The following is a 22529-nucleotide window of genomic DNA, read 5'->3' on the forward strand; positions in this document are numbered from 1 at the left end:
CCCTGCTCTCAGGCTGCTGAGTACGCAAAACGTAAAGATCCAGGTGTGTGTGTGTGTGTGTGTGTGTGTGTGTGTGTGTGTGTGTGTGTGTGTGTGTGTGTGTGTGTGTGTGTGTGTGTGTGTGTGTGTGTGTGTGTGTGCGCACGCTTCCTGTCTATGCGGCTGTAATTACATCAATGAGCCTGCAGTCTTTTCTTCTGTTCTCAACCACTAACATGCAATATTCATCAATCTTTTTATCCCTTAAAATGGTTTGTTTTTATATACGTACATAACATTTTAAGAAGGACACACATTTAAGAGTGTTAGCCAAAATACACTGCTTATTTTAAGACTGTTGGTACTTTAGGTGTGATATGTGAACAACAGATTATGGTGGTTTTCTTAGCAGGCTGACGGATGAGGTAAGCTGAATGGAGAAAAACACTCTTGTAACCGTCCTTAGCAGTGATCATCGTGAAGCCGTGTCTCAACCAGTCTATGGTCTCAACCCTAGTTAGAGATAAAAAAATAAAAATAAAGCTCATTTTCACATAGTGAATCGTGTTAAGAGACTTAAAAGAAAATTCTGATATTGGAGAGAATGTGTTAAAAATGCAACTTTGCATGCACTATGACAGACCTGTTTTGGTAATTGTAATCATGTTTTTACAGTGTGAATGTCAAGGATAGGTTAGCTCAAGTGGCAGATTTCATTCTTTTTCTTAATTTACAGTCGTCAATGCTCTTGATTGATTTTTTAAAGGGTAATGTGTTGCGTCATTCTCCTTGACCTTTTCTCAGAAGTATTTTTTTAGCTCAGAGAGCTGGCAGTGTGGTGATTTTAATTCCTAATAATCTGCACTCACTCATACTCAGACTTTACTCAGATGTATACAAAACCCTTTATTATGATTTGTGGTAATGAAGGGAAAACATTTATTAAATGTCTCCCCTCATAAGCCTCACAAATGCATATTCTTTTGAACCATTTATTCTAATTCAAACCGACATGCTTCTCAGAAACATTAGTGGTATTTATCTTCTTTGTGTTGTTTTCTCTAAGTAGCTTAAGCGGTTGCTTAGCAAAGAGGTAGAGAGTGTGAGGATAAACTCCAGTAACCTCTCTGTTTCAAGACATTACCACCGTCATCACAGAAAAATCTACTTCAATCTATCTTCAACTGAACTTCTTGCATATATAAAGTTCATATGGTTTAAATACAAATATGTCAGTTTAACTTCATCAGACCCCGAACATTTCCAATTAAATATTACGATTTTTTTATCGGTGCGAGGTAATTTTCTGAATTATTAATTAGATTAGCAGGATTGGACTCCAGTAACCTACAGACAAACTAATCCTACTCTACCATCTGATACCATGAGTCTTATAATATTCAGGTCACCCTGGTTAAGGTGTTAAATCTTTGCTTGGAAACAAATCATTAAGCATTGGCCTCTGAGCTGCTCTGATTTAAATAGCTGTGTGCTGGGGTGAAAATCTGAACTTTAGTAACCTCACACAGACTCAGCTGCGACGAGGTAACTCTGAGACGATCCTGTTCTGCTGCCTGTCTGTGTGGGTGTGTGAGTCCTTGTTTGTGTGTTTTTCCTATTGTCACACAAGTTCATATTGGCATCATCTTTAAATGACGTCACACAAAACCTTGCACACTGTCGTTAAACGAAAACATACTTCAGAGGATAATGTGTGTGTTGCAGCTACTGTAGCCTGTGGCTACGAAAAGATGAAGACACAACACTTAAACACACACCTTATTGGACCCAGTTATTTGCATGTGACTGAGCAGGAAGTTGATGGTTTGTTATGGCTGCGGGCTCAGCTGCAACACAACCACATGCAGAACGATCTCAGCAGGTTTTTTTTGTTGTGTGTGTGTTGTGTGTTTGTGTGTCAGCGACCTGAGACCCAACAGTTCTCTCTGTCTCAAGGTTCTTAATTTGTCATATGAACATAGCTACAGAGTAGTTATGTCGATGAAAATCTTAGGTCACAGGCTTCTCCAACAGTGCAACACAATAATACAGAAAAACAAAAAGATATAGTGCAAGTAAATATAAAAAAGTAAATACAAAAATAGTTTTAAAAAATTGAAGTATTTAAATAAGAGTCTATATGCAAGCTATTGGAATGATATATTAGATAAATAATTACTAAGTAGCAGANGAATATTATGGATGTTGTTACAACAGTTCTGGTGTTTAGTCTTATGGCCTGTGGGATGAAACTGTCCGGATGCTGCGGTAACGCCTGCCAGACGGCAGCTTTGTCGGAAAAGAGTGTTGAATATCTCGTCTACGGGCAGATTAAGAATTACCTGCAGTAGACTGGTCACAGTTGACAAGGAAAACATTGTTATTTCAATCAATCAATCAATCAATGTTTATTTAAATAGCCCGATATCACAAATGTTACATTTGTCTCAGTGGACTTCACAGTTTGTACAGAATATCAGTATGACAATACGACACCCTCTGTCCTTAGACCCTCACATCGTACAAGGAAAACCTTCCGGAGAAAACCCACAGTTTAAAGGGAAAAATGGGAGAAACCTCAGGGAGAGCAACAGAGGAGGGATCCCTCTCCCAGGACGGACAGACGTGCAATAGATGCCGTGTGTAAATTAAAAAGATAATACATTTGCAACATAGGTAGTCCAAATGTTTGGAAATGCATGTGTGTATAATAGGAAGGTGAATAATAATATTTGTATTCAAACAGCTATTTGTGACGTGCCGTCTGTTAATGTGTTTGTGTGTGTGTTTGCATATGAGTGTGTCCTCAGTAAGAATCGTCAGTATAATAGCACCCTGCCTCGGGAGCCTGCGGAGGTTTGCTTGTTAGGAAAACGACCGATAGTAACCTCTCTTTGTTCTCTCGCCTTCTGCACTCATTTCCACCTCGTGCTCTACTGCAACAATCCATTTTCTTTCTTTCTTTCTTATTTTCCTTCTCTCTTTCTATCTTTCCTTCTTAATTTCTTTGTTGTCTCTGAGTTTCTTTCACTTATCTCGGACCTCCTCACATAATCACCTGAGGAAAAGGTGTGATTTCTTAAGCCTCCATCCCTCACACTCTCAGAGCTCAAGCTTATTTGAAGTCCAAGTCGCCTCCTGTGGTTCACACTTAGGAAACAAAAGCTCCCCTCTTCGTCTGCCCTTTCTTTGTTTTGCTCACACGGAAAACACAAAACCCCTCCTTTCAGTGCTTGCCGATCACGAGGAAGTGACATAATTGAATCAGGATTTGACCAGTTTGCAGACATGAACAGGGAACTTGTGGTGACTTGTCTGATGACCTGCAGTAACCCCTGTGTGAACCACACTTAAAGTCAGTGAGACTTCAGGCTGAAACACCATTTCAGCCTGAAGTCTCACTGACTTTAAGCTGATGTCGATAGTCGATCAAGAACAGTTTCTCTGTGGACTTTCTGTGGACCTTTATTTCTAAAATGACCGACTATAATAGGACTGTTAAAAGTAGCTGAGAAGCAAGTATTTTATAATGTGATAATGAGGCAACAATACTGTGCTGCCCCTAAGCCTTCCGCATTTAGAATGTAAACCTATTAACGCTAGTGAATACAGGAGAGAACCTCCGAAATAAACTCAGTGAACCTTCATCTTAGTTGTTTTTATTAAAAAAACTGTCTGATATCATTTAATTAACACGCTCAATTACATGATATAAGCTGTCTGACCTTTCCTGTAAAGAGACACACACACACACACACACACACACACACACACACACACACACACACACACACACACACACACACACACACACACACACACACACACACACACACACACACACACAGGGGGAGGGAAAGAGAGATAAGACTGGGCACAGCAGTTAAATGTATCTTAGTCAGGCAGACGGCTAAGTGCTAAGTGTCTCCACCCCACTACTGTGCAGCACTCACATGTCTAGAATACCACTCAGAGTGCAGTTGATAAGCATTACTAACTTCAAACCTGCAGCATCAAAAACAACTGGTTCATATATCCTGTCTGTTGCGAAAGGGGATAGCTTTTCAAATGTACATGTAGACATATCCATTTCACTTTCCTTAGCTACAGTAAATGAGACATGTGAGACACCCTGAAGGAGAAACATGAGCACAGCAGGTTTAAACACAGATGACGCATCAGTCGCATGTGGCATGCAGTAGATTCAACAAATAAAAGAACATTGAAGTGAGCCCTTGTTCAGATTGAAGCTGATGTCATGTGATCTTTTCAAAGACATGGATCTCTATATTTCAGAATCAGAATACCTTTATTAGTCCCTCAGAGGGGAAATGTACATTGTTAATGCAGAAAAGAGCTTGCATGCATACAAAATATTAAAGATACAAAAAATTATAATGAAGAAAGTTACACATTTTACAAAATACACATACACAGTTCTGAGGATTTGGCAGTCAGGTATATATTGCACAGTTTTTAACGGCATATATATATATATATATATATATATATATATATTTCACAGCGTTCTTTTTGGAGAAAGAAAAGGAGCCCTTCAGTCTAGCATTATTCATGTATTCTGTCTTGATATTTGTCCATGTTGATTTTGCAAATCGAGCTGCTGGGATGCAAGTCGAATTTCAGACTAAATCTGACCATTAAAGTATTATCGAACCGTATCGTATGTACTTAAAATCACAGTAAAAGCCATTTTCTGTCACACATCCATTAGAATGTCAGATTGTATGATGTTTAAATTCAATTTTTTTCTCATCTGAGTTGAGCTTTACGTGTCTGGTAGATGTCTCTCTTTGTATTTGTATCCCCTAGCCTAGCCTGTCAACGTTTGGAATTGATATGTTTATCGTCATGCTTATATTTCTGTTTGTGTCTCTCCATCCAGCTTGCCAGTATGAAGAGTTGGAAGGAAATGCGTAAGGAGATCTTGTATCTAACTGTGAACGCCACAGGATCTCCAAACCAGATGTACCAGGCCGTGTCACGTATCGTCTGCGGACACCCCGAGGGAGGCGGCCTCAAAATCAAGTCTCTCAACTGGTATGAAGACAACAACTACAAGGCCCTGTTCGGAAACCATGGCAACGACAGTGACAGTGACCACCCCTCATCTTACGACAACACTTCAAGTAAATCTGAACCACCTGAAACGCAAATGTCATGCTTTTTTATATGGTTCCTTGCCAATAATTTACCGTACGAGATAAACCAAGACTCAAACTGTCTCTGTTTTTATTTTCCAGCTCCCTATTGTAACAACATGATGCGTAGCCTGGAGTCCAGCCCCATTTCAAGGATGATCTGGAGAGCTCTGAAGCCTCTGCTCATGGGGAAGATCCTGTACACCCCAGATACTCCAGCCACACAGAGAATCATCCACGAGGTACAAAAGGCCCCTCTCATCTTTGAAAAGCCCCCATCAGAATAATGAATTAAGCCTCATTGAACGAGACTGAACGTATCTCTGTGTGTTCCAGGTTAATAAGACCTTCCAGGAACTCGGCCTGCTGAGGGACCTCGGAGGGATGTGGGAGGAGATGAGGCCCAAAGTGTGGAATTTCATGGAAAATGGAGAGGAAATTGATATGGTCAGGGTAAGTGAGATGCCCCGCCATCACACACGTACTCACATCAAAGCTGCGTCTTCCTGTTTACATGAGCGGGTTAAAAGACGGTAAACTGTGCGTCTTTGTGACCCAAATAAGGAAAGAAAGGGGCTAGCAGCTTCTGAGGTTTCTGTACATGTCAGCACCCAAACTAACAGAATATCTAACCCTTAATGTCACAAAATCATACGACTCCTTATGTGGGTTCATAAGGAGGAACTGGGAGAGTAGGACAAAGGCCAAGAAAAGTGAACTGTTCATGCTCGCTGGTGTCTTTTGGGTACATGCAAGATCAACAAAGCATCGAGGCATTGACAGCGTGGTATTAAAATACGATCCTGGCAGCAGTGTGAAGCCATAAAGCAGAACAATTCTTGCCCTCATTTAAACCATTTGTTGATTCTCTGATCAAATCACAAGGGAAATATTGTACAAAGGGTTAGATTTCTTGCACAGAGAATAGATTAATGGGAATAAAATAACAGTCACTCTAACAGAAGGAGCCATTGAATGTCATATTGTTGAGATTTAAGTATTTTTGTAATGGTTTATAGTTCATGCATGGCCCTCCTGCTGGCATCAAATGTGTTTTGTTTTTTTGCCAACGTAATTATATAAGCACCACTTCCACCTAGTGGCCAAAGGTGATACTGTGAAATAACTTTACAATGAAGAATGTTCCGGAGACCATTTACCGTGTAAAAAGAGTCCTCAGTTTAACCATTTCATTTATTTTGAAAACATGGAAATAGAAAAGTTTGGAAATAGGGCTTGTTACAGTTTTGTATTGGATCTGATAAGATGGCTCTCTCTGGTGATTCTCAGCCTGTTTGTGTCATGACATCATTTTAAATCTCGTGGGAAAAGGAAAACGGGTGTGAAGATAGACATAATAAACATGAGAAAGCCTTGAACAGGGTTTCAGGAGATTTAAGACAGTGAAATAGGTCACAAGCCACACAAACAGACAGGAAGACTTTGAGCCATCTGTAAATGTTTATCTGTATCTGCTTTAACATTTGTAATATATACTTATAACTCTGTCTCTTGACATTAAACTCTCTATAATAAACCATAATAACCTTCCTTTTTGCAGACGCTGCTCCAGAATAGCGCCAGTGCCTCATTCCTTAACAACCAGCTCAGTGGGACTGAGTGGCGTGTGTCAGATTTGTCCGCCTTCCTGTCGAAAGTCTCAGAAGACAAAAGACCTGCAGGATCCACCTACACTTGGAGAAACGTCTTCAACGAAACCGACCAGGCCATTCTGACCATCTCACGCTTCATGGAGGTTAGTTCAGGATGCATCACACCATATCTTTTTTTCCAGGAAATATATTCAGTGCATAAAGTTCCGTATGAGTTTTGGCTTTAAGGGCAAGAATACAAAGAAGAGTATGCATAACATTTTAAATGCAGACGTGCGAAATAATATTCCGACATAGCTTAATCCTTAAGGGGGTTTAGGGGCATGGCCAATAAATCCATAATTGTACGTGTTTCAAGGTTTGTCTGTAAACAGCTGTTATCGAGTTTCTTCCATTTAGGTCAAGCTGCAAAGAAAACCTAAAGAGGAAAAATTGTTTATATGCTATTTGTCCAAATAGGTCGTCACACTAAAGAATCTTTTCCAGTATCTTCAATTTTTTGAAATGCACTTTAAAAGGCATTAAGCTCCAGGCAGGAATATTAAAAGCCTTGAAATCAAATGTTCTTTCCACTTCCACTTCCTGTAATCATTGCTCTGCTGAGTCTGTCAGAGCCGAGCCTTAGCGATAAACAACTACCTTCAACTCCTGCCAAATGTTAATCAATATCAGTGCTCTGTTGAGTTGTCTTGCTTATCTGTGTCAGGGAATTTGACCATTCTTAAATGTATATTGAATACATTTTATAAAATTAGATTATATACATTAATAATAATATCAAATGAGCAAATGTTAAACCATAACTTAATGGCAACCACTTAGAACACAGAATTGAATAATAATGACATTTCTTAGACTGTAAAAATATCTACAAACAACTCAACTGACCTACTGAGTGTCTCACCCTTTAAGGAGGTCATATCGTGTGTGTAAACTGAAATTCCTCACAACCAAAACTATGCCAAGGCCAAACACGATCATAAAAGGCTGTCATGCCTTCAGCATTAGGAGTGCCTGTGCTGTATTTCCATCATGCCTTCTGAACTCGTTGGCCTCTCACAGTATGTTGCGAGGAAGTGTAAGTCAGCTTATGTAAGCATGCGAGAGGTTTATCTGCAGGAGGTCTCATAAAATCAGCTCAACAACTCTGGGGTGGTTACTCAGCGTTCAGGCACATGAGTGTGTGTAATAGGGCATTGAGTTCATAGTCTTTTTCAGCCTCTGAACAAACTCTGAGGAAAGCATGGGAATGTGTGAACAGGAATTTCAATTAAAAATAAGATAGTATATACGACCTATATCACTGACATTCAGCTTTTGATTAGATAAAGCTTGAGATTGTTCTTTTTCTGTCCCTCTGAAAAACAATGTTGTTACATGTTTTGTTTTGTTTGTCCATCCCTCCAAACTCCATTTAAAGTCTTCATACAGCTTCTGGAAATGCTTCTCAGAGTAAAATGTGCCCTCTCTGTTCCTTTCAGTGTGTGAACCTGGACAAGTTGGAGCCAGTAGCCAATGAGGAGCGACTGGTCAACAAGTCCATGGGTCTTCTGCATAACCAGAAGTTCTGGGCTGGAATCGTGTTTCCTGATATCGCCCTTAGCAACAGCACTGAACTGCCTCCCAACGTCAACTACAAGATCCGCATGGACATCGATAATGTGGAGAGGACCAACAAGATCAAGGATAAGTAAGAAGCGGCTTCTGAATGTTATTCTATTGCAGAGCCATTGCAAATTCTTCTCCACTTGTTTTTAGGAAGTGACTGACTGTAATCTTGATTTGCAGTTATTGGGACCCCGGTCCCAGGGCAGACCCCTTCGAGGACCTTCGTTACATCTGGGGCGGATTTTCTTACCTGCAGGACGTCATCGAGCAGGGAATCATCCGAGCCATCACTGGCACAAAAGAGAAGACAGGAATCTACATCCAGCAGATGCCCTACCCCTGCTTTGTTGATGACATGTAAGGGACCACAGTGCAAAGCAAGACACTCATTGCAATTTTCACTGTATAAGTATCAAAAACATGTGTGACCAATTGTCCCTCTTTTTCAGGTTCCTGAGGGTGATGAGTCGGTCCATGCCTCTCTTCATGACCCTGGCGTGGATGTACTCTGTGGCCATCATCATCAAGGGCGTCGTATACGAGAAGGAGGCCCGCCTCAAAGAGACCATGAGGATCATGGGACTGAATAACGGAACCCTGTGGCTGAGCTGGTTCATCAGCAGTTTGATCCCACTTCTGATCAGCGCCGGCTTGTTGGTGGTGTTATTGAAGGTAAGTCTTATCCCAGACAGTCACAGATACATGTCAGCACTGATCATGGCTGATGTTTAACATTTAGATGATATTCACTCTGTTTCCCTTGATCCCTATTTCCAATATCTGAACATGTTGAAAACAAGCTGCTGTAAGGTGGAAACTTTATAAACCTGTATTTTTCCATTTCTTTCAGATGGGCAACCTGCTGCCTTACAGTGACCCAGGCGTAGTGTTTATTTTCCTGGCATCCTTCGGCATTGTTACCATCATGCAGTGTTTCCTCATCAGCACTCTCTTCTCTCGCGCCAACCTGGCAGCCGCCTGCGGTGGCATCATCTACTTCACCCTCTACCTGCCCTACGTGCTGTGTGTCGCCTGGCAGGACTATGTGGGCTTTGGAGCTAAACTCATTGTGGTGTGTGGAAGAATATTATAAATATGTACTTTATTACAGGAAGTATTTTGTGTTGAGTGTTGCATTTTCCTCTCATCTAAACTCTGGCTCCTCTGTTGTTCTCACAGAGTCTGCTCTCTCCTGTGGCGTTCGGTTTTGGCTGTGAGTACTTCGCCCTGTTTGAGGAGCAAGGGGTGGGCATCCAGTGGTCCAACCTGCTGGCCAGCCCCCTGGAGGACGACAGCTACAACCTGACCACCTCCATCTCCCTCATGCTGTTTGACGCTGTGCTCTACGGAATAATGACCTGGTACTTTGAAGCTGTGTTCCCTGGTGAGTCATGGATATGGTTTACAACTTTGGTATTTGTTAAATCAACAATGCACAGTTAAATAATTAGGGTTCTTTCGGTGGACTGCACTAAATAACTAACCATTTCATTCTCTTCCAGGTCAGTATGGGATCCCCAGGCCGTGGTATTTCCCTTTCACTAAGTCGTACTGGTGTGGAGAGAAAGAAAACCCCAACATCTCCACCCCTCTGTCAAAGAAGGGCAACGCTGAAGGTACAAATCATTATCCTTACAATTAATTGCATTTCTGTTTAAGGATTAATTTCCAGATATAAAACCACTGGTGAAATATTGCCTTAACTTTAAAGAACAGATACATGATCCCTTCTTTAATGTGTATTTTCAAACATAAGCTCACCTCATGGCTAATATACCGTTGTCCTTTTCTTTATTTTTATCCAGTTTGTATTGAGGAGGAACCAAGCCACATCGAGCCAGGTGTTTACATCGAGAATCTGGTGAAGGTGTACAGCCATGGAAACAAACTGGCTGTAGACGGGCTGTCCCTGAGGTTCTATAAGGGACAGATTACCTCCTTCCTCGGACACAATGGAGCTGGCAAGACCACCATTATGTAAGATAATACACAGATTATCCGCTGTACGATTATATTACTCTAAGCAAATGATTGTAATTGACTGTTATGTTCCTACCTGTTTTCCGATAGGTCAATCCTCACAGGGTTGTTTCCACCCACATCTGGCACCGCCTATATCCACGGGAAGGACATCCGCAGCGAACTCAGCACCATCAGGCAGAATCTGGGCGTCTGTCCGCAGCACAACGTACTTTTCAGCATGTACGTATACACAGCATCAAGAAGTCTTTGCATAGTAAAGTTGCTTTTTTTGTGCTAATTGTGCGATTTCTTGCTGTTTTGTTATTCAGGCTGACAGTCGAGGAACACATCTGGTTCTACGCCCGTCTGAAGGGGCTGTCGGAGGAAAAGGTGAAAGCAGAGGTGGAACAGATTGTGAACGATGTCGGACTGCCTCACAAACGAAACGCTCGCACCCACACCCTGTCTGGTCAGTTTCATCACTAATTTATTTTTCTTTTAGTCATCTCACAAGTCATATAAGACAGGTTTTACATTAAATAGTCCTTTTTAAAGATGTCATTCTGACTTTTTCATCGTGTTGTTTTTGCAGGAGGGATGCAGAGGAAGCTTTCAGTGGCCCTGGCTTTTGTTGGGGGTTCAAAAGTGGTGATCCTAGATGAACCTACTGCTGGAGTCGATCCCTATGCACGCAGGGGTATCTGGGACCTGCTGCTCAAATACAGACAAGGTAAACTCATCTGAATTTGCTGCTTACTCAGTAACAGTCATTCTTTCCAACAACTTCTAAAAGGACTACTGTTTTGCAAACTACATTTTCCACTGTGTTCCTCCCTCAGGCCGCACCATCATCCTCTCCACCCATCACATGGACGAAGCTGACATCCTGGGTGACCGCATCGCCATCATCTCCCACGGCAAGCTGTGCTGCGTAGGCTCCTCCCTCTTCCTGAAGACCCAGCTGGGCACGGGCTACTACCTGACCCTGGTCAAGAGAGACTACGACCTGACGCTTCAGTCCTGCAGGAACTCTGCCAGCACCGTGTCCTACATCAAGAAGGCCGAGAAGGTAAGAAAGATTGCTTGGGAGAACCTGTGTTTTTTTTTTTAAAGATACACAAGAAGCTGTCTCATTTCCATTGTTTAAGTACAATTTACTTAGACCTTTTTGTCTTTGGTTAAGGAGGACAGCGTATCAGAAAGCAGTTCAGATGCTGGTCTGGGCAGTGAACCGGAGAGTGAAACCACCACTATTGGTAAGAACTGACAAAATGGCGGTTTATTTCTGCAAAATAAGGCATATAGTATGTTCATTTTTATAATTTCCCCTCACAAACATCTCACTCTTTTCTGCTGATTTCTTCCCTACAGATGTGTCGCTTATCTCCAACCTGATATTCAAACATGTCAAAGAGGCTCGCCTGGTTGAGGACCTTGGCCACGAAATCACCTACGTCTTGCCCTACGAATCTGCTAAAGACGGAGCCTTTGTCGAGCTTTTCCACGAGCTGGATGATAGACTCACCGACCTGGGAATATCCAGCTATGGAATATCTGATACCACCCTGGAAGAGGTGAGAAGCAGTGAAGAGCTCTCAGTTTGCTGAATTAAACTTAGAGCAGTTGTATACTTTGTCTGGATGGAATTTCTCTGTTCTTCTGATGTTCTAATTGTGTGTATTTCCACTATGCAGATTTTCTTGAAAGTTGCTGAGGACAGTGGAGTGGATGCTGTTGAGCTTTCAGGTAAGATTTGTGTTGCATTTGCAAGATTTACAGCATGCACACTCCTAATATCTCCATATTGTTATATTAACATGTTGACCCTCATGTGATTTCAGATGGAGTCGTTCCAACCAGGACTCGACGCCATCATGCATTCGGAGACCACCAGAGCTGCCTGAAGCCCTTCACTGAAGACGACTTTGATTTCAATGACTCTGAAGGTAGGCCTTCACTACCCAGGGTTCAATTCAATGGTAGCAACAATCTTATTGTTAACAGAAAAAAAAATGTACACGTTTTTGAATTTGTGTTGCAAAACATTCAGATCAATTGCTTTGTGCCAGTAAAATTGCAATCTTAAATATTCTGTGGTTACTGACTTATTTGAAATATTACAAAATCAGGTCACAAGACAAGTTGGTTATAGGTATCGTGTCTTCTCTGTCCAGAATCCCGTGAGACTGACTGGCTCAGTGGGTCAGATGGAAAAGGCTCATACCAGGTTAAAGGCTGGAGTCTGAAGAGACAGCAGTTTGTTGCTCTCCTCTGGAAACGATTCCTCTACGCTCGGCGCTCCAGGAAAGGCTTCTTTGCTCAGGTACGCTAATGCTTTTTAAAATAGTTTACTGTTTTCAAAAATAGTTCTCCTGCAGAAAATATACACCCTGTTCAAATTAGGCAATAGTTCTGAAGTTAGTTAGTATTCATGTGTGCAAGTTGTGATAAATTGTCATGATGTTATTTTTCAGATTGTTCTCCCGGCCGTGTTTGTGTGTATCGCCCTGATATTCAGTCTGATTGTCCCTCCGTTTGGAAAGTACCCAAGTCTGTCTCTGGATTCCAGCATGTATGGAGAACAGTTTACCTTCATCAGGTGGGATAACATTCTTTATGTCTGAAGAAAATGTTCTACATTCATCCTTTAAAATCACTTTTTAATCTTAAATTCACCTCAAACGAATCATTCTCTTTCAAAGCACATTTTCTATAAAAAATGTCTGTGGTATTTCCATCTACAAAGTGCACCACTCGTTAAATATGTAAGAGGTTACCTCGGTTCACAACGGGTTGCATGTTAGATAACTTATGTATTTTAAATCCACAAGCTAGGCAACGAATAAGTGCTGAAAACTGCACTGCGTTCAGTATTTCTTTTAGTACTCTAGAAAGTACTTTAGAAACAAGTTTTAAGAGTGGTGGTGTGATTAATTGATGATAAAGCTATTTTAAATGTCAATCTATTATTGACTGCAATCTTGTTCAACATAATTGTTCAATGTATTTCCATTTCAAGGTAGTTAATAAATGCTTTGTGATGTTAAAGGCAATGTGTTGTGTGTTTTTGCAGTAATGACATACCTGACGATCCTCACATCAACAAACTACACAGCGCTCTCACAGAACAGCCAGGATTTGGGACACGTTGCATGGATGGACAACCCTCACCGTGAGTTTTTAGAAGAATCTAATCACTCATTAAAGAAAATAACAAACCATACATCTACAGAACAAACACAACTATGGTAGCCTTTATTAAGAATTGTCTCTCTTTGCTCCAGGGACAGTCACTGCACTGAAGTTGGGGACGAGTGGTCGGCCCCTCTGGTCTCTCAAAGTGTGAAGGAAATGTTCGACAATGGCAACTGGTCTATGGAGAATCCCTCCCCCATGTGTGAGTGCAGTTGTGAAGGACGCAAGAGGATGCTCCCAGAGTGTCCCGCTGGGGCCGGGGGGCTTCCACCACCAGAGGTTGGTGACCTCACATCATTAGAAAATCCAAACTGAAGTGTAAACCAATGTAAAATTACTAATTAAGACCAGTTACACAAATGTTCATACATATTTTGTCTGTTTGTGTATCCAGATGAAGATCAGTGAGACGGACACTCTTCAGAACTTGACTGGCAGGAACATCTCAGACTATCTGGTTAAAACCTACGCTCAGATCATTGGCAAGAGGTAACATTCATCTTACATGTCTTAATTGGTTCTTGTCCTGTTGTATTATGTTTCATTGAACTTAATCTTTTCTTTTGTTTCTTTTTCAGCCTAAGGAACAAGATTTGGGTCAACGAGTTCAGGTAAATGATCATAGACATGACCCATTTTGAGCTAATTTGTCGATAATATCAAACTGAATGCCTCTCTGCTCTTCGCTGATATTAACATTATGTGTGCTCTTCACAGATACGGTGGGTTCTCGCTGGGCGCCAGGGGTTCTCAGCTTTCATCTCATGCAGATCAGGTTGATGAAGCAATCGCTCAGCTGAAGAGACGTTTCCGCCTGGAGAGAGTAAGAGATTTGATTCTGTGATTATTTATAAACTGCACTAAGCTCATGCCAAAGTAGACACTAGTGAGGGCAACTGTACTGAGCTTGTTTTAGTTAGTCAAGTTAAGGCTAACTGCTGAAGAGATTGACTCATTTAATTTGTATGTTTTTATAATAATGGCTGTAGTGTAGCTAGATGGTATAGTCTATTATATATTTAGTAGGTTTAAACATTGTCTATTTACCCATGTGCTAAAGAAGACTTCCTCCCTCTCCCACCCTCCAGGGAACTGCAGCGGATCGTTTCTTTCACAGTCTCTCCAATTTTATGCAAGGGTTGGACACCAAGAACAACGTCAAGGTTAGCAAACACACACACACACACACACACACACACACACACACAGTGGTTATACAACAACACGTGGCCCTGCCGGTTACCTTCAAGCCTCCCTCACCACATTATCCAAAGTAGACACAATGGGCTTCTTTCACTCTATTCATTTTGTGTGAATTGATTACTCTATAATTGGTTCCTGCTTTGTGGCAGAATAAAAGACCTAAAGCCTCACCTCCACACATTCAATACATTTCTTGTTCTTTTTTCCCCATGTATGAATTATTCATAATGTAAATTTCTTCATTGATCAAGTATTTTGGACAGAAAAAACCGATGGCTATATAAGGAAACAGATTTGAGGTCACCAAGACATACCGTCATTTTTACTCCAATGCAGATTTGTGGCACTCATCTGATCACCAAGTTTCAAATGTACTCACAGACTGCTCTCTATTGACTCTGAGCTAACAGACACTAACATCCCTCTCTATGTCCAGATCTGGTTCAACAACAAGGGTTGGCACAGCATCGGTTCTTTCCTCAATGTGATGAACAATGGCATCCTGCGGGCCAATCTGCCATCCGGCAAAGACCCCACTAAGTTTGGCATCACTGCCTCCAATCACCCGCTCAACCTCACCAAGGAGCAGCTGTCCCAGGTTGCATTGTGAGTATGACTGTTTAACTGTTTATACTAGAGTACATTTGGGAATCAACATCTCTTTGACCCTTTCTAAGACATCACTTGTAATTCCCACGTCTTCTGTCTCTGTGTCCTCCCTCCCTCAGGATGACGACATCAGTGGACGTGCTTGTTTCCATCTGCGTGATCTTCGCCATGTCCTTTGTCCCTGCCAGTTTTGTGGTCTTTCTCATCCAAGAGAGAGTAAACAAAGCCAAGCACATGCAGTTCATCAGCGGAGTGCAGCCTCTACTTTACTGGCTGGCCAACTTTGTCTGGGATATGGTAAGACATCTCAAACCCCTTGGATTCATTAGCTCAATCTAGATGAAATACAATGAGGAAAGAGTGATAGAACTTACTAAAGCATATGTTTCTCTCTCTTTTGCAGTGTAACTACGTCGTCCCAGCCACACTGGTCATCATTATCTTCATGTGTTTCCAACAAGACTCCTACGTCTCCTCCACCAATCTGCCCGTGCTGGCGCTGCTGCTGCTGCTCTACGGGTACATTGACTCTAAAAATAAATACATCTTTTAGCTTCTCCTTTCCTTATTTTCTCAATGTGTGTATCCTTTTCTCCCCTCTAACCTGATCTGTGTATCTCTTTTCCAGATGGTCGATCACCCCTCTGATGTACCCGGCCTCGTTCTTCTTTAAGATCCCCAGCACGGCCTACGTGGTTCTGACCAGCGTGAACATACTGATAGGAATCAATGGCAGCGTCTCAACATTTGTACTGGAGCTGTTTGGAAGCAATGTAAGCCATTTTGATTCAGAGAGTTAAAGAAGTGAACGATTGTGTAGAAAAAAAGAGGCTTTTGAATGACTATCAAAATCAATGCTAACTTCTAATATTCACTTCCTATCGAAGGAAATCGGTGGCATCAACGACATCCTGAAGAACGTGTTCCTCATCTTCCCTCACTTCTGTCTGGGCAGAGGACTGATCGACATGGTGAAGAATCAGGCAATGGCCGACGCTTTGGAGAGATTTGGTAATTACTGCCAACTTTTTTTTTATTAAATCCTTTTTTTAATCCTGACAAGGGAAATAAGTATACACATTGTTTAAACATGTTTTAATGGATTGTGGTTGTGTCTCTGTAGGTGAAAACCGGTTCCGCTCCCCTCTGGCCTGGGACATGGTGGGCAAGAACTTGTTTGCAATGGCTATACAGGGAGTGATCTTCTTCACCATCACCGTCCTCATTCAGTACCACTTCTTCTTCAAGGCCAGGTGGGTGAAGACTTTAACACGTGTGACCCTCACAAATTGTCCATACAACACTTTTTGTTTCTCTATAACAACTTGGATTTAAAATATCTCTGTCCTGATTGTGACCTCTTGTCTTCCTGCCGCCTGTGCTGCAGGTCTTCCACCAGTCATCTGAAGCCTATTGGAGAGGAAGACGAGGACGTGGCCAGAGAGCGGCAGAGGATCCTGAACGGAGGAGGACATTCAGACATCCTGGAGATCAAAGAGCTCACCAAGATCTACAAGAGGAAACAGAAGCCGGCAGTGGATCGGCTGTGTGTTGGCATCCCCCCCGGAGAGGTATGACACAGGCAGACAGCATGCACCTGATACACACTTGATGTTAACACAGGGCCACCAGGAAAACCTTACGTTTTGTTCAAATGTTTATGTGGTAAATATGGTTCCCAAATCTCTATATTCCTGTGATAATAAACATTAGTTTTCCCTTTTTTCCTGCAGTGTTTTGGATTGCTAGGAGTGAATGGGGCAGGGAAAACCAGCATCTTTAAAATGCTGACAGGAGACTCCACAGTCACCGGGGGAGAGGCCTACCTGGCTGGCAAGAGGTGAGACACATCTAACCTCAAAATATGCCCATCCAATCCTTTGCATTATAATGTATATAAGCCTGATTGGATAAAAGTACAGTCATATTTTTCTTGTCTAATTTTGATTTGCAATTGGAATATTATGGCTTTCTTTTATTTTCCGGAAAACGTCCAAACAAGGCAACATTTTGTTATGCTTTGTATGCAACGTAATAACGCTCTTCTTTATGTGCTCATCTCCCTCCAGTGTGACTTCAGAGATAGACGAGGTGCATCAGAACATGGGCTACTGTCCTCAGTTTGATGCCATCAACGACCTGCTGACCGGCAGAGAGCACCTCGAGTTTTACGCCATCCTGAGGGGAGTGCCCGAGAAGGAAGTCTGCGAGGTCAGTTACTAACTAATGTCATTAACACACATGGACCCGCTCCATTTATTATGAAATATTGTATTAGTTGATCAATTATATCACACTTTCAAATCTATTTCAAATCAAATGGTATAATACATCATTGTGTATGTACAAAAGAAAAAGAAAATGGTGGACACTCATGACATCTTCATTATGTCCACTAGGTGGCAGAGTGGGGCATCCGTAAACTGGGTTTGGTCAAATATGTGGACAAGTCGGCAGGCAGCTACAGTGGAGGCAACATGAGGAAACTGTCTACTGCCATCGCTCTCATAGGAGGACCGCCTGTAGTCTTTTTGGTGAGTAAATGTTCATTCTTAAACAAAATACTTCTGAATGAATTTGCAGTGAAGTAGTGTGATCCAAAGTTACTGAAGCCAGTGTGTGTTCAACAGCAGCAGCATCTGATCATCTGTTTCTTTCTTTTCACAGGATGAACCAACGACAGGCATGGATCCTAAAGCACGGCGCGCTCTGTGGAACGCCATCCTGAACATCGTCAAGGAGGGACGATCTGTAGTCCTGACCTCTCATAGGTTAGATTATAGCATCTGAATTTGACATATTCTCAAATATGTGAACTTTATACTGTTGTTGTGAGTTTACCTCAACATGACAAAACTCATCCTGGTGTGTTTCTTTGCAGCATGGAGGAGTGTGAAGCGCTTTGCACCAGAATGGCCATCATGGTCAACGGCAGGTTCCGCTGTCTGGGCAGTGTGCAGCATCTCAAAAACAGGTAGGAACACATGATGCCAGACTAACACATATCTAAGAATATAATACCAGATTTGTAAGATTAGCACTAAACAGTTCAGTTGAATTAAATGTGTTTTGTTGTGTTCTCATCAGGTTTGGGGATGGCTACACCATCATCCTGCGGGTGGCGGGCCCAGACCCGGACCTCCGGCCGGTGATGGAGTTCATCGAGCGGGAGCTCCCAGGCAGCAATCTGAAGGAGAAACACAGAAACATGCTGCAGTACCAGCTGCCCACCTCCCTCACCTCGCTCGCCCGCATCTTCTCCCTGCTCTCTCAGAACAAGGACACCCTGAGCATAGAGGACTACTCCGTCTCACAGACAACTTTAGACCAAGTAAGACTTCACCCAATGCTCTGTCTACAACTGGATGGGGACTTTAGTTTAGGCTGAGTCTAATGTCTCCTCCCTCTTCTCTCCTTCCTGCAGGTGTTTGTAAATTTTGCCAAGGACCAAAGTGATGAGGACCATTTGAAAGACGGCCTTCTACACAAACGGGACGCTGTGGTAGTGGACATTTCACAGCTGAACACTTTCCTAAAGGACAACACGACCAAGGAGAGCTGCGTCTGATTCCACATACAATCAGGGAGAGTTGCTACGCTTTCCCCACCCTCCCCCCTCCCAGCAAACATTGACCACTAACCTGCAGGGGGGAGGAGAACTTGGTTCATTTTTTATTTCTATTTTTTAGTCTTTTTTAATTGTTATCATTTCTCAGTGGACCTGCACTTCGGCGCACAGCCTCTTAACAAAGGCAGAGACTGCAGGTATTGTGACACTGAATCAATGCAAATCAATGCAAGAAATATATATGAATATATTTAAGAAGATATTCCTGTGAGGGTCGGAGACCGGTGCTTCTCCTTCACTAGATGGACAGAAAGAAAGAAACACTTGAAGCGACAGCAGGATTTAAATGCTGCGCAGGAATGAAGGCTTGGAGCCACGCTGGTCCCTCAGTGGACACGGCATGTGGGATGAAGGAAGGAAATATCTCTAGGTTTTTTATCTCCGTTCTTAAAAGTAGTTAGCAGTAGTCCGTGGGACTGTGTATGTGCTGCTCTCTATCGTGAATACACGACAGCGTTAAACAAAAAACAACAAAAAAATGTCCAGATCATTCACTGCCAACGGCTAAAAAGACGGAATGACTATTTTTATATTCAGGGTCAAAGCTCTCTCGTCTCTCTTTATTACCAAGTGCAGTTGTTTTTATCTTGATAACTATGGTAAAAAAAAATCACAATCCAATTACTTTCAATCATATACATTTTTGCTAATTCTGTTATTGAAAATAATGTAATTCTCATAGACAAATGTAACCTTTCTTAGATAATAATTAAGATTGATAACCAAGTTGTCTTTTTAATTTGTTTTAATTTGTGTCCTTGACATTGTCCAGAACAGTGCCTATACTGTACCATGGTGGAGAGAGAAATCTGAGCACTCCATTAAAACAACAACAACAACAACAACAACAACAACAACAACAACAATGTATGTAGGCTGCCCAGGAATGTATAAGACCGATACCAACAGGCATCGAAGCACAAAAAAGGGGCTTTTTGTGAAGATGATGAATGATGCTTAACTGTTCAAAAACAAAAACAAAAATATATTGTGGTTGCTTGATGTCTGTACAAGATTTGCAGTCTGCTACACTGGCTTGTTTTTACTCGCCCTGCTCTCTTCGAAAGAACTGAATGCTAAACAGTGTCGATGCAAGATGACCATCACAAACTTGCAGTTGTGACTTCAAGAGAAAGTTGAAAGGAAATGTGAACTGGTTATGGAAAGTTCCTTGGAAATATTATACTGCATGCTTTCCACTGGGCCACACACTAGACTATCAGCACTTCTGTGTGTGTGACGGAGCATGTTGTGGGATCAGCTTGTAAATGGACGGGTAACAACTGAATTGTGCTTCATTGTTGTGAGATTACTGGCACATATAGAGTCTAAATCCAAAAATATGTTGTAAAAGAGAAATAGAAAAGTCTGTATCAAAATGTGATACATTTCAGACATGAGCCAGCACCGATGTGGATATTATGTACAGTAGCAACTTTGTGATGTAAAGTCAGAAAAAAATGTTACCAGTGGAGTGAACAAACAGTATCTGTGCCAAATGGAGCTGAATATATATCTTTGATCAACCAGCATAACATGGAGGATGCGACTATTTTGTAAAGTTTAAGTTGTGCTTTGATTTAAGTTCTCTATCCATTGTCAGCAGCTCGATACAGACAGCACATATTATGCCCAATGCGTGCTCCATCGTACAACTCTATCCGTTTTTCTATCTATTCGTCATGTTGCCAAATGTTAAACTTCCTGTCTGTCCTCATTAATAAGCTGCCACACTTACTGTACTGTCAAAAACTAAAATGTTCAGGCTTGAGGTTGAGCTACTTCAAACAAATGTTGTTTCCAATGCTACATTAAAGAAGCCAGGCTACACATAAACAGGGACCATGTGAGTTAGAGTTGTGCTTGTAATGCTTTATAGTCCAAAAAATCGTGTCCAGGGTTTCCATTAATGACAGATTGTCATTACGGGTCATCTGTGTCATATACAAATATTGGAACGTACCAAAATCCTCATCAAAATTTGAGCACTTTATAGACTTCATAGCCTGTTTTGTTAAAGATGTTAAATTAGGCATTTTAAAACAAATCTCTGAACTGGAACACAGGTATAATCCAGACGCAACGATGCTACACCACTGCATTAGGAACATTTAGTTTGAAACTTGAAATCGAGAACGAAGGCTTATATGTTAATGAGAAGATAAGTGGAACAGCGAAACGCAGAGTAGAGACAAGCAGGACAAAACTACAGTGGTGATTTTTCTCTTCTCGTGCTCAATATTATTATTTGTTTACATTTTTAAGTATTAAACAGCTGTTTGAGTCTGTTACACATTGTGTATAGTTACTCTTTACATTGTGAAATAAAAAATTCATACATTTTGAAAAAAATCCTGATTGTTTTGCATTTTGTTTGTCTGATCTGTGTGCGCTCCCACAAAAAGCTTGTTGTCATGGAAGTTTGTAGCTAATGACTGAACAAAAGGAAGGTTTACTTTATGCTTGTGTGTGTGTGTGTGTGTGTGTGTGTGTGTGTGTGTGTGTGTGTGTGTGTGTCACTGTATGTTTCTAGAGTGTGCATGTGTTTGTGTGTGTACTTTCACCTGCTGTGTTCCCACACACAATTATGCTGCCAGTAAAATAGCGACAGGTTCAGAAGTTTCTGTCACTCTTAGTTATTCATCGACCAGCATCATGATTGGAAGACTTGTTTTTCTGGGACTCCTGCTCATCTGCGTGGCTGCAGGTAACAGAGAAAAACACTTTATTTGAGGTATTATTTGCATTTGAAGGATGTTCTAGATGAATCTTTGTGTCCTCACAGAGGGATTTTGGTTTGGATGGCAAAGAATGAAAAATAAAAGGATTAAAAGCTTAAAGTAAAGTATTAATATTAATTAATATATATGAATTAAAGTAGCTTTTTTTTACATTGAACAGATACAAAAACGACATTATGTTGTCAAAGAGAAAACAGATATTTAAGTAAAAAGGAGAGAAATATAAAATAAAAAATACTTTGCTGTTTATAGCCACTTAAATAGTTACCCAAGAATATACTCTACTCTATACTGTAATATCATTAACATTAGCTATGTTACAATTCTTCACAGGTAGAATACTACACTTTCTTCATTCCAAAATAAATTCATGTAATTTCTAGTCTATTGGTGTCATTCTACATGCTATTGATCTTTTTGATGCTTTGTGAGTTGTTTATGAACTTGCTCTTGCGTAGGTATTTATCACAAATGCAGTCAATTATTTCCGTCTTTACAGATGCTGAGGAGGACTATGGACTCCTGAGAAAGGTGAAGTAGTGTGTGTGTGTGTGTGTGTGTGTGTGTGTGTGTGTGTGTGTGTGTGTGTGTGTGTGTGTGTGTGTGTGTGTGCAAAGGAAACATAACTGTGTCAATATTCAAACATGCGCAAGATAAAAGAGTAATGGACTTAGTTTTTCATAAGTTTTTTATTAGATTATAAATAAAAATATGTATCAGATAAAATAATAATAATAATAATGGAGTTAAAAATGTGCATGTTCACACTTTATTTATTCAATGTTCAAGAAACATTATCATATATGAACAGACAGACATAGACAAGACAAAT

General features: G+C 41.2%; 1 protein-coding gene across 2 annotated transcripts; it reads left to right on the forward strand.

Annotated features, from left to right (window-relative positions):
* The first annotated feature begins 4847 nt into the window (after nucleotides 1-4847).
* On the forward strand, nucleotides 4848-21308 carry LOC104958945 (ATP-binding cassette sub-family A member 1). 2 transcript variants are annotated; one of them, XM_010786780.1, is made up of 41 exons: nucleotides 4848-5126; nucleotides 5241-5380; nucleotides 5475-5591; nucleotides 6700-6894; nucleotides 8233-8441; nucleotides 8540-8716; nucleotides 8809-9031; nucleotides 9210-9431; nucleotides 9539-9743; nucleotides 9862-9975; nucleotides 10165-10336; nucleotides 10430-10561; nucleotides 10651-10790; nucleotides 10914-11051; nucleotides 11161-11390; nucleotides 11505-11577; nucleotides 11693-11895; nucleotides 12016-12067; nucleotides 12163-12300; nucleotides 12496-12644; nucleotides 12796-12920; nucleotides 13395-13493; nucleotides 13606-13795; nucleotides 13911-14005; nucleotides 14095-14127; nucleotides 14234-14339; nucleotides 14605-14679; nucleotides 15156-15325; nucleotides 15448-15625; nucleotides 15732-15847; nucleotides 15957-16101; nucleotides 16216-16339; nucleotides 16452-16581; nucleotides 16716-16899; nucleotides 17062-17168; nucleotides 17398-17539; nucleotides 17728-17862; nucleotides 17996-18099; nucleotides 18210-18302; nucleotides 18416-18659; nucleotides 18753-21308. In XM_010786780.1, exons 1-41 carry the CDS (start codon nucleotides 4892-4894, stop codon nucleotides 18894-18896), a joined length of 6003 nt encoding a protein of 2000 aa, XP_010785082.1. In that variant the 5' UTR covers nucleotides 4848-4891; the 3' UTR covers nucleotides 18897-21308. The 2 variants fall into 2 exon arrangements, with proteins under 2 accessions (XP_010785082.1, XP_010785083.1); XM_010786781.1 differs by having other exon boundaries at nucleotides 12163-12267.
* The last annotated feature ends 1221 nt before the right edge of the window (nucleotides 21309-22529 follow it).

The sequence above is a fragment of the Notothenia coriiceps genome, unplaced genomic scaffold, assembly GCF_000735185.1.
Source record: "Notothenia coriiceps isolate Sejong01 unplaced genomic scaffold, NC01 NC01_scaffold00029547, whole genome shotgun sequence".
Taxonomy (NCBI): domain Eukaryota; kingdom Metazoa; phylum Chordata; class Actinopteri; order Perciformes; family Nototheniidae; genus Notothenia; species Notothenia coriiceps.